This window comes from Mustelus asterias, chromosome 2, assembly GCF_964213995.1.
Source record: "Mustelus asterias chromosome 2, sMusAst1.hap1.1, whole genome shotgun sequence".
Classification (NCBI taxonomy): Eukaryota; Metazoa; Chordata; class Chondrichthyes; order Carcharhiniformes; family Triakidae; genus Mustelus; species Mustelus asterias.
Window position 1 is genome coordinate 4,248,692 of NC_135802.1, and position 12,373 is coordinate 4,261,064.

General features: G+C 47.8%; 1 protein-coding gene across 2 annotated transcripts in view; it reads left to right on the forward strand.

Annotated features, from left to right (window-relative positions):
- oplah (5-oxoprolinase, ATP-hydrolysing) overlaps nt 1–12,373 on the forward strand; it is a 92,986-nt gene that overhangs the window by 39,005 nt on the left and 41,608 nt on the right. For both annotated transcript variants that reach the window (XM_078230198.1, XM_078230206.1), the window contains 7 exons: nt 2,009–2,147; nt 4,253–4,365; nt 4,752–4,903; nt 5,619–5,779; nt 6,610–6,711; nt 8,538–8,712; nt 11,328–11,512. In XM_078230198.1, the coding sequence (XP_078086324.1) occupies nt 2,009–2,147; nt 4,253–4,365; nt 4,752–4,903; nt 5,619–5,779; nt 6,610–6,711; nt 8,538–8,712; nt 11,328–11,512 (1,027 nt within the window). The remainder of the gene's footprint in view (nt 1–2,008; nt 2,148–4,252; nt 4,366–4,751; nt 4,904–5,618; nt 5,780–6,609; nt 6,712–8,537; nt 8,713–11,327; nt 11,513–12,373) is intronic.

Consider the following 12,373-nt stretch of genomic DNA (forward strand, 5'->3'; position numbering starts at 1 on the left):
ACATTCATCACCCTCTGGGTGAAGAAATTTCTCCTCCCCTCAGTTCTAAAAGGTTTACCCCTTATCCTCAAACTATGACTCCTAGTTCTGGGCTCCCCCACCATTGGGAACATTTTTTCTGAATCTACCCTGTCTAACCCTGTTAGAATTTTATATGTTTCTATGAGATCCCCTCTCACTCTTCTAAACTCCAGTGAATATAATCCTAACCGACTTAGTCTCTCCTCATATTACAGACCTGCCATCTCAGGAATCAGCCTGGTAAACCTTCGCTGTGCTCCCTCTATAGCAAGGATATCCTTCCTCAGATAAGGACACCAAAACTGTACACAATACTCCAGGTGTGGCCTCACCAACGCCCTGTACAATTGCAGCAAAAGAGCCCTATCTCTATACTCAAATCCTCTCGCTATAAAGGCCAACATTCCATTTGCCTTCTTTACTGCCTGCTGTACCTGCGCGCTTACTTTCAGCGACTGATGCACGAGGGCTCCATGGTCTTGTTAAGTCCCCACCTCTTTCAATTTACACCCATTCAAGTAATAATCTGTCTGCCTATTATTGCTTCCAAAGTGGATAATCTCACATTTATCCACATTATACTGCATCTGCCGTGCAGATACCCACACACTCAGCCTGTCCAAATCACGCTGAAGCATCTCTGCATCCTCCTCACAGCTCACCCACCCATCCAACTTTGTATCATCTGCAAATTTGGAGATAATACATTCAGTTCCCTCTTCCAAATCATTAATATATAATGTGAACAGTTGGGGTCCGAGCACAGATCCCTGCTGAACCCCACTAGTCACTGACTGGCAGAAAAAGACCAATTTCTGCCAACTCTTTGCTTCCTATCTGCTAACCAGCTTTCTATCCATCTCAAGACATTACCCACAATCCCATGTGCTTTAACTTTACATGGTAATCTGTCATGGGAGACCCTGTTGAAAGCCTTCAGAAAGTCTAAATAAACCACATCCACTGATTCTCCTCGGTCAACTCGACTAGTTACATCCTCAAAAAATTCCAATAGATACATCAAGCATGATTTCCCTTTTGTAAATCCATGCTGACTTTGTCTGACTATACCACTGCCTTCCAAATGCTGAGTTATGAAATCCTTGATAATGGACTCTAGCAACTTCCCCAGTACTGATGTTAGGCTCACTGGTCTATAGTTCCCTGCTTTCCCTCTACCTCCCTTTTTGAATACTGCGCTTACATTAGCTACCCTCCAATCTGTAGGAACCATTCCAGAGTCCAAAGAATTTTGGAAAATAACCACCAATGGATCTACTATTTCCAGGGCCACTTCCTTATGTACTCTGGGATGAAGGTTATCAGGACCTGGAGATTTATCCACCTTCAATCCCATCAATTTCCCCAAAACCATTTCTCTACTAATGCTGATTTCCTTGGTAGATTGGGCGGCACGGTGGCACGGTTGTTAGCACTGCTGCCTCACAGCGGTAGGGACCCGGGTTCGATTCCCGGCTTGGGTCACTGTCTGTGTGGAGTTTGCACATTCTCCCCGTGTCTGCGTGGGTTTCCTCCGGGTGCTCCGATTTCCTCCCACAGTCTGAAAGACGTGCTGGTTAGGTGCATTGACCCGAACAGGCACTGGACTGTAGCGACTAGGGGATTTTCACAGTAACTTCATTGCAGTGTTAATGTAAGCCTGCTTGTGACTAATAAAAAATAAAAGTTTTTAAAAAAAGATTGTGTGCCTGTGTGTGTGGGCGGTGGCAGTGTTGGCAGATTGTATGTGTTGCGGGGGGGGGCAGTGGGGGTTAGTGTTGGCAGATTGAGTGGGGGGTTGGTGTTGGTAGGTTGTGTGGGGGGGGGATTCAGTGTTGGTAGATTGCGTGTGTGGGGGGAGTGGCAGAGGTATTGGTAGATTGTGTGGGGGGTGTGGTGTGTGTGTCTGTGTGTGTTTTGTTGGTTGAGACTAAGGGGATTTGTGCTAATGTGATGCTCTGCTCTTGACACCACACTACATTGCCAGGTACATGAAGGAGTTTGGATTCATAATACCGGAACGACCAATCATTGTGGATGACATTCGTGTGCGTGGTTGTGCCAAGTCAGGCATCCAATCGGAACGGAGAATGAAGCCGTGTGGGAGAGCAGCACGTGTGGAAACTGTACGTGATTGGCACCAGTGTTAACCCATTAACCCTGTCACTGACTAACGTTGATCCACATTTATTAACCCTGTCACTGACTAACCCTGACCCCTATTTAATAAATGCTGGCCAGCCTGCGATGCCCATATCCCATGAATGAATATTTTTTAAATGCCTCCAATAATTTTGTAGACCTCTATCAGGTCTCCCCTCAGCCTCTATCTTTACAGTGAAAACAGTCCTAGTTTATTCAGCCTCTCCTCATAGTCAACACCCTCGAGACCAGGCAACATCCTGGTGAACCTTCTTTTCACTCTCTCCAAAGCTCCCCTGTCCTTCTGGTAGTGTGGTGACCAGAACTACACGCAATACTCCAAATGCAGCCTAACCAAGGTTTTATATAGCTGCAACATGATTTCCCAACTCCTGTACTCAGTGCCCCGACTGATAAAGGCAAGCATGCCATATACCTTCTTAATTACCTTGGCCACCTGTGTTGCCATTTTTAGGGAACTGTGGCCCTGCACGCCCAGATCCCTCTGTATGTTAATGTTCCTAAGAGTTCTGCCATTTACAGTATAATTCACATCTAAATTTGTTCCTCCAATATGCATCACCTCGCATTTGTCCAGATTAAACCCCATCTGCCATTTCTGTGCCCAAATCTCCAATCTATCGATATCCTGTGGTATCCTCTGACAATCCCCGGCACTATCAGCAACTCCACCAATCTTCGTGTCATCCACAAATGTATTAATCAGACTATCCACATTTTCCTCCATGTAGTTCCCAGGCTTTTCCCTGCAGCCCTTTTTAAACAAAGGCACAACATTTACCACTCTCCAATCTTCGGGCACCGTAGAGAAAGATCAACTTAATCCGATGGAGTTTGGGGAACTCACTGCCTGAAAGAGTAGTGGAGGCAGAAAAACTAACAACCAAGTTAAGATAATCAGTCAAGGTCTGAATGGACTGAAAGCGACCTATGGGTGATTCGATGAAAGACACGAGACTTGAGCGTGTTCCTTTTGTTTACAGTGTTCCCCCTGTGTGTAAATGTTACTTCTGGTGAGTGAAATGAGCCATTGTAAGAGTTTGACTGACTATCTTAAATTGATTGTTACTAAATTTATTAGCGTACTCGGGATTACTCAGTAAGTGCTGCCCAATTGGAGAATTACCCCTAACAGTAGGCGTTTTAGTTTGGGTTTTGTGAGTGTGCTCTGGTTGGGTACAGTCTGTACTCCCTCCGCCCAATACAAAGAGCCAGAGGAACATGCTGTTTTCTTCAATCAACCAATCACATGGACGAAATGCCTGCCCATTGTGGTGGCACTGATGTACCCAACATTGCTGAATCGTGTGTAGGATGTTCTGCCAAGACGGGGAGTCAGTTCGACAGTGAAAATGCCTCCGCCCCAGTGTCCCTCTCCTGAGAACCTGGAGCAGTTAGTGATGAGCAGTAGAATGGAATCTAGATTCGGCACACAGCCTCGTTACGCTGACACTCACAGCAATTGTATCTCGGCCTACATATCATGGACAGACCCCAGAGGTCAACCAGCAGTTACTGCCAGCCTCAACAGCATCAGCAGAGGAGATTGAGGAGACTTTATCTACTTCTGGTGAAACCTTGGTCAGAGAGTGTGTTACAAGACTGCTACAGCCTTGTGTGCAAAGTTGTCCCTCACAACACTCCATATCGGCGGTGTGTCAGTCCTGAGTATGTTCCGATATTCACGCTACACCGAGAGTAAAAGTTTATTTATTAGTGTCACAAGTAAGGCTTACATTAACACTGTAATGAAGTTACTGTGAAAATCCCCTAGTTGCCACACTCCGACATCTGTTCGGGTACACTGAGGGAGAATTTAGCATGGCCAATGCTCCCAACCAGCACATCTTTCAGACTGTGGGAGGAAACCGGAGCACCCGGGGGAAACCCACGCAGACACGGGGAGAACGTGCAGACTCCACACAGGGTCCAAGCGGGAATTAAAACCATGACACTGTGAGGCAGTAGTGCTAACCACTGTGCCAGCGTACCACCCTAGAATTTGAAATTACAAATACAGTGACCTCTCTTCTAAGTTAAAACCTTCTCCTTCTCTATTGGTTGGCAGGTGGTGAAGTGTTACTTTGGTGATGGTTATCTAGACACCCCTGTATACCTGCTGGAGGAGCTGTCATGTGATAACACCATCCCTGGACCCGCAATCATCATTGATAACAACAGGTAGGAAGGTGTGTGTGTGAGTGTGTGCACACGCACGAGTGTGTGCGCATGAGTGTGTGTGTGCCCGTGAGTGTGTGTGCACACACAAGTGTGTGCGTAACAAAATTCTCCACTAAGGAAAACAATGTTATCCTGTCCACTCTATCTCTTCCCCTGATAATTTTATCCACCTCTATCAAGTCACCCCTCAGCCTTCTTTGTTTCAAGGAAAATAGCCCCAACCTATCCAATCTCTCCATGTAGCTAATCTTCCACCCCTAACCCGAATAGCTGTCAGTGTTTATGTGGTAACGCTCCTGTGAAGTGCCTCGGAAGAAGTGCCTCTGTGAAAGGCGCTATATCAATGCAGGTTGTTGATATCAGTTCTTCTCCATTTTGCCCTCCAGCACCATCCTGATTGAACCGGACTGTGCCGCTGGCATCACCCAGCTCGGGGACATCAAAATAACCATTGGCAGGGGGAAGACACAAACTATTGGGCCCAAACTGGACACAGTCCAGCTCTCTATCTTCTCCCACCGCTTCATGAGCATCGCAGGTACGAATAACAGGGGCAGGGAGGGAGTAGACAATAGCATTGCAGCATTGTGTCCATTGTCCCTCCGTGAGGTATCAGGACATTGTTGTACGTCTAGGAGTGAGACACGTTGAAATATCTGGTTACTGCCCTTTCTTCATTCAGGTCAATGAGAATAAACTTGTGAAACAGGATTTCCCAAACTTTTCGAGCCATGGACTCCCCCAGTGACCTCCCAAGTGCATCGGGGAACCCCAAGCTTTCTCTCAATGTTGACACCCCTTTTACTTGCCACATAATAAGCATGAATACAGAAATCTACGGTAAACAAGTCATTTTTAGCTTTATCTATGCAAATATTAGGAATTAAGGAAACCATTTGGCTCATCAGGTCTGTCCGACAGAGCATTTTACCAAGGCTGTATCCCCATAACCCCACATATTTACCCCATTAATCCCCCTAATTTACACACAGTTGGACACAAAGGGGCAGTTTATCATGACCAATCCCCCTTAATCTTTGATTGTGGTCTTGCCTTTCCAGTAAACACTGAGTACTCCATTGGCTGAGAAGCACTTTGTGATGATCTGGGCACTGTGGAAATACCAATGCTTCCTTTCCCGTATGGAATCCGATTCCCATTACAACCTATGCCACTGATATGGTGGTTCACTCTCAGGGTGTAACGTGGTTAATTCCCCTGCCCCGCTCACCATGTTCCCTCTCTCCCTACAGAGCAGATGGGCCGTATACTCCAGCGAACCGCCATCTCCACCAACATCAAGGAGCGGCTGGACTTCTCCTGCGCCTTGTTTGGTCCCACGGGTGGTCTGGTGTCCAATGCCCCCCACATCCCCGTGCACCTGGGAGCCATGCAGGAGACCGTGCAGTTCCAGGTAAGGTCAGAGTTCAACAAGGGGCACCAGGCAGCCAATCAGCTTCCTGAATGAGGGGCAGTAGCTGCACCGTACTCCCGCCTCCTCCATCGCGGGATGGGGAGGGGCATCAGTCACCTTCTACAGGAGAAAGCAGAGGCTGATGATCAAGCGGCGAGAGTTGGGGGGAGTGAGGGGTGTTACGGTGATCAGTAGGAACAGTGAGACTGGGGATATCCTGTCCTTTCACAAATGTTCTCATCCCTGGAACCACACTGTTAAATCTCCTCTGCACCCTCTCCAAGACCTTGACATCCTCCCTTACGGGCAGGGTCAGACACACTGGGCGAGCTTGTATAGCCTCGCTCGGGCGAGACCTGAAATTCCCACCCGAGGTCAATGGAGATTTCCGTTGTCGGACCCTCGCCCACTCCGATTCTGTGGGGGGGGGGGGGGGGGCAAGGTGGTAGAGTTCTGGCCGATATTGCAGCCTAATCGGTATTTTAAAATGGTTTCACATAACTTCCTTGCTCCTGTACTCTGTGACTCTCTTTGTAAAACCAAGGATTGCAGATGCCTTTTCTCACGGCATTTTCTCAACCGCATCACCGTACTTTCCAGAAAGCCCCATCCCCACCTCCTGCCCTGTCAGGGTGAGCAAAGGACTAGGGTCAGCGGTGGAGCCCTCTGTGGTTGAGCAGCCCACCTGTGTTCCCCAAGAGCAGGCTCACACGGTGGTGAACTGTGTCCAAGCCGGGTGACGGGGCAGCAACGAAGGAGATTGGAGAGGTTTCTGAAGGCGGAAAGTATCAGGATTCCGTTTGATTTCTGTGTGGATTTTTCTCCCCCAGATTAATCATTTAGGTGATGATCTCAAAGAAGGTGATGTCATCCTCAGCAACCATCCCAGTGCAGGAGGCAGCCATCTTCCTGACCTGACTGTCATCACACCGGTAAGACCCACAATACTGCCCAGTACTGTACCAACCATCCAGAAGGACGAGGGCAGCAGATACCTGGGAACACCCCCACCTGGAGATTCCCCTCCGAGCCACTCCCCATCCTGACTTGGAAATATATCGGCCGTTCCTTCACTGTCGCTGGGTCAAAATCCTGGAACTCCCTCCCTAACAGCACTGTGGGTGTACCTACACCACATGGACTGTAGCGGCTCAAGAAGCCGGCTCACCAGCACCTTCTGAAGGGGCAATTAGGGGTGGGCAATAGGTGCTGGCCTGGCACATCCCATGAAACAAGTAGGTCTGTCGAACCCACTTTCGGTGAATTTATTGTTGGTGGAGGGGGCAGATGTTAGTGCCGGGGAAAGAGACAACTTCATTCCCAGCAAACAGGCCTGGGTGGTTAGGACTGTTTTTGAGGACTGAGGCATCCCGTGCTCGGGGAAATGGTCGAACAATAACAGGCAGCTCGTGCAGGGGTGAAATTAGGAGACACTTTGACCCACAGGGGCTCTCGCTAAGCCGCGCAGGTTCATGACTGTGCATCAGTCGGGAATGCAGGGAACCAACAGGCTTGACACACGTGGCAAATTCAGAGACATGCTCCTGCACAGCCCAGCGTCAGTCTGAAAGAGACTCCACAGTGGAACAAGCTGGGCTGCACTCGGCAAACTGAGAAATTAGATGGAATATTTATGGATGAAGTTCCAACTTTTTTCTGCAAAAGGCAATGGATGGTAGATCAACTGTTAAATTTAAGGCTGAGATTAATAGTCTAATATAAGGGTCTAGCACACATAGGCTGAATACAGGACTGAATATAGTACCTCTCTTGGAAATATATCGCCGTTCCTTCACAGTCGCTGGGTCAAAATCCTGGAATTCCTTCCCTGATAACATTGTGGGTCGACCCACAGAACATGGACTGCAGCGATTCAAGAAGGCAGCTCACCACCACCTTCTCAAGGGCAACGAGGGATGGGCAATAAAATGCCGGTCTAGTCGGCGACGCCCATGTCCCACAAATGAATAAAAAACCCACCTCCATAGTGATATAAGAAAACACATGACCCACAGCCAGGGTCATTGTGCTGTTCAATAAAGCCACGTGCAGACCTAAACATGGGGACAGTTCCTAGCTTGTACCCTTTATTATCAGTGGGATTCTCCCCAAAAAAGCTCGGTAAATGTCGAACTTGCATAAAAACTGGAGAAAGCCCCACTTTATTTTTCAGCGGGGATTTGGAAAATGGATTTCCCGCACACGCGGCGGACTGGGAGAATCGCCCCCTACATCTTTCAGTCTGGTCGCAATCACCAGTAAAGTGCTAGGCAGTAACCTGCTCACTGATATTCAGTTTGGGTTCTGCCGGGGTCGCCCAGCTCCTGACCTCAAAACAGCCTTGGTTCAAACATGGACAAAAGAGGTGAATTCACACCTCTTTAACCGGTGATTATCCCTCTCTCCACCCGCACTGCCTGTAACTGTAAAGACGTGATTACCCGCAAAGACTCACATTCCAACTATTATCTTACAGTTGTACCTTTGTCTATATGTGCCGTGTTTGTGAATCCAACTCCCCACTCACCTGATGAAGGAGCAGCGCTCCGAAAGCTTGTGATTCCAAATAAACCTGTTGGACTTTAACCTGGTGTTGTGAGACTTCTTACTGTGGCCACCCCAGTCCAACACTGGCATCTCCACATCATGACTGTAAAGTGGCCTAGGACATCCTGAGGTAGTACAAGGCGCTATATAAATGCAAGCCCTTTCTTTCTTCATTTATTTGGACACTCCTCTTGATTATTATCTCCCGCAGGTTTTTCGGAAGGGTGTTCCTCGCGCCGTGTTTTTTGTTGCAAGCCGAGGGCATCACGCGGACATCGGAGGCATCACCCCGGGGTCCATGCCACCCCACTCCAAATCCTTGCAGGAGGAAGGAGCCGTCTTCATTTCATTCAAACTGGTGAAGGATGGAGTCTTCCAGGAGGAGGGTGAGTGTGGCCTTTGGTGCTCCAGCTATCGGACCCCTGATGTATTCACTCCCACTCCATTCAAGTGACCCAACCTTGGGGAGGGCCCCTGGATTTGGGAGGGTCAACCCTATCAAGTGACCACCTCCACCCCTCCCATTCCCCACCAACACGGTGGCACAGTGGTTAGCACTGCTGCCTCACAGCACCAGGGACCCGAGTTCGATTCCCAGCTTGGGTCACTGTCTATGCGGCGTCTGCATGTTCTTCCCGTGTCTGCGTGGGTTTCCTCCGGGTGCTCCTGTTTCCTCCCACAGTCTGAAAGACGTGCTGGTTAGGAGCATTGGCCGTGCTAAATTCTCCCTCAGTGTAACCGAACAGGTGCTGGAGTGTGGCGACTAGGGGATTTTCACAGTAACTTCATTGCAGTGTTAATGTAAACCTACTTGTGACAATAATAAATAAACTTTAAACTTTAAAACCTTACTCCTCCAGAGTATGTGAATGTCTGATAGAAACTGTGAGGTGGCAACTGTGAGAATTTATTGAACCAAAGATTATCTGCTACTTCCTGTGTTTTTATAAATCATGTTTATACTTCACACTGTACAGCCAGAATCAAAGGGTCATCTGGACTCGAAACGTCAGCTCTTTTCTCTCCTTACAGATGCTGCCAGACCTGCTGAGATTTTCCAGCATTTTCTCTTTTCGTCAAGATTGCTTACTCTGTTTGAAATGTGTTTACACAGTTAGGGTGTCCGAGGCTGGGAACTGAATATTTTAAATTGTTTTTATCCTTTCCCAGGACATGGGGGCAGCTGGCTAGGCCAGCATTGCTCACCCCTCCCTCATTGCCCATGAGCATGTATTTTGGAAGAGGTATATTGAAGGGTAGTTAACATTTCAGAAAGATAGGAAGCTGGGATAAGGTGGTGGGGTAGCTCTGTTAATTAACAATGACATTAGCACTCCAGTGAGAGTTGACCTTAGCTCAAAAGAATCAGATGTAGAATCAGAAAATGCTGCAAAATCTCAGCAGGTCTGACGGCATTTCTGGAGAGAGAATAGAGCCAACGTTTCGAGTCTGGATGACCTGCTTCACGGCGCCAGGGATCCGGGTTCAATTCCGGCCTCGGGTCACTGTGTGGAGTTTGCACATTCTGCACCTGTCAGCGTGGGTTTCCTCCGGGCGCTCCGGTTTCCTCCCACAGTCCAAAGATGTGTAGGTTAGGTGGATTAGCCATGCTAAATTGCCCCTTAGTATTCCAAAATGCGTTGGTTAGGGGGATTAGTCAGGTTCTGGGGCTCCTTGAAGGAACAGTTGTGCTCAGTCCCACATTCCCACTTTTTGCTGCATCGCTGCTAGTACCTGTCCAACACCTGTGTAAAATTATTTATGGAATCAGCCACTTTTTCTGATTGTGGCGACTCCCGTGGGTGAAATAAAAGTTTTTCTACTTTCCTCGCTATTTGCGTTACTTCGATAAAGGAGCAGGACTTACAGTTACTGACGCAATCCATCAAGGGACTAAGTTGTATCTATTTACTCTTTCAAAACCTCTCATCTTCTTGAAAGCCTCTATTCACTCCTGTTTACCTCCCCTGTTCCAAGGGGAACAGTCTGAACTTTTCCAACCTCTCCTCATAACTCAAGCCCCTCATCCCTGTCACATCCTGGGAAATCCCCTCTCTTCCATCCCTAAGCCCGTTACATTTTCCTTGAAATGTGATACCAGAATTTATTCTTTATTATTAATTTATAGGATGTGGGTGTCGCTGGCTAGACCAGCATTTATTGCCCATCCCTAGTTGCCCCTTGAGAAGGTGGTGGTGAGCTGCCTTCTTGAACCACTGTAGTTCCCTGAGGTGTAGGTACACCCACATTGCTGTTAGGGAGGGACTTCCAGGGCGGCACGGTGGCACAGTGGTTAGCAGTGCTGCTTCACAGCACCAGAGATCATTTCCGGCCTCAGGTCACTGCCTGTGTGGAGTGTGCACGTTCTCCCCATGTCTGCGTGGGTTTCCTCCGGGTGCTCCAGTTTCCTCCCACTCTCCAATGATGTGCGGGTTAGATTGATTGGCCAAGCTAAATTGACCTTAGTGTCAGGGGGATTAGCAGGGTAAATATGTGAGGTTACAGGAATAGGGCCTGGGTGGGATTGTTGTTGGTGCAAATTCGATGGGCTGAATGGCCTCCTTCTGCACTGTAGGGATTCTATGACTATGATCCCGTGACAGTGAAGCAATGGCCGATATATTTCCAAATCAGGATGGTGAGTGACTTGGAAGTGAACCTTCAGGAGGTGGTGTTCCCATGTAATTGTCCACAATAGTAACCAATGGTTTGGAAAATTCTGGAGTGATCTCATAGATTTTACATTCCATTCCTCTAGTTATAAAGCTGATTAACGTATCTGTTTGTTAAACATATGGAATTGTGTCTCAGGGCATCAACTTCTCTCTCCATTCATCTACACTTGTCAATATCATGCCAACTATCGAATTCTGTCTTTCCATATCAGTCGTCCCGAAATGCATTACTTCACACACCTCTGCACTGAACTCTAGTGCTCAGGCATCTGCCCGTTTGACCATGCTGTCCGTGTCATCCTCTCTTTACCCGATATCTCTTGCAGCTGTTACTGAGGCACTCATGGCCCCGGCGCAGATCCCAGGCAGCAGCGGGACGCGCAACCTCCATGACAACCTGTCAGACCTGCGAGCACAGGTCGCAGCCAATCAGAGAGGGATCCAGCTGGTGAATGAGCTGATCGATGTGTACGGGTTGGAGGTGGTCCAAGCGTACATGTTCCACATCCAGGTAGGACTGCAGCAAAGCTGGCCACTCACAGGCTGGGGTTCGGATAGAATGACAGTGACTGGTGAGCTGGGCAGGCACAGGGCGGATGCAGTTTAAAGTGAAATGATTCAGTGTGGCAGGAAGGGCGGCGAGAGCAATATAAACGTCACCATTTTAACAGAGGGTAGAAGAACAGGGGGATGTGGGGGAGTACATACAGAAATCCTTGAAGGTGGAACGATAGGGTGAGAAAGCTTTTAACAAAAAATACAGGATCTTTGTCTTGATAACAGTAAGGTAGTTGTTGGGCCCATTCATTCGTTTGAAGAGACGAGAGGACAACACTGGGTACGAGTTTTAAAATGGTTTTCTTTTATCGAAAAGAACTTAAAGAATTAACATGACAGAATCAAAAAAGTTGAACTTGGAGACTGGCTTCTCAGCCAAGCCCGCTACAAAAAAAATACATGTACTGACATGAGTGGAATCTGAGAACTGAACTGAACTGAACCCACGCTCTCAAATCAAAATATATTTCAATCCTTATCTCATTATTGGAAGTGTTTTTCACATGCTGTCTCCATCTAGAGAAACAATCCTCGCTGCTGCTGTTGTGGGAAACTGTTGTTTGCCTGCATTGTGTATCTTCAGGAATGCAGTCAATTTGTAGCTAACCCATCATGCCTTCTGATTCTACATGTAGTCAAGTTAGCTACAATTGGCCAGCTTAGCGGAGTTAGTTAACCCCTATAGTCTAGCATTTAAATGTAATGTGTATAGGGAGCAATATGTTAAAATGAAGTCTTTGCATCGACTGAAGCAAACAGGGCTAACATACACACAGGATCCCTCAGTAGTTATGCTAAACATTCCTAAATCACC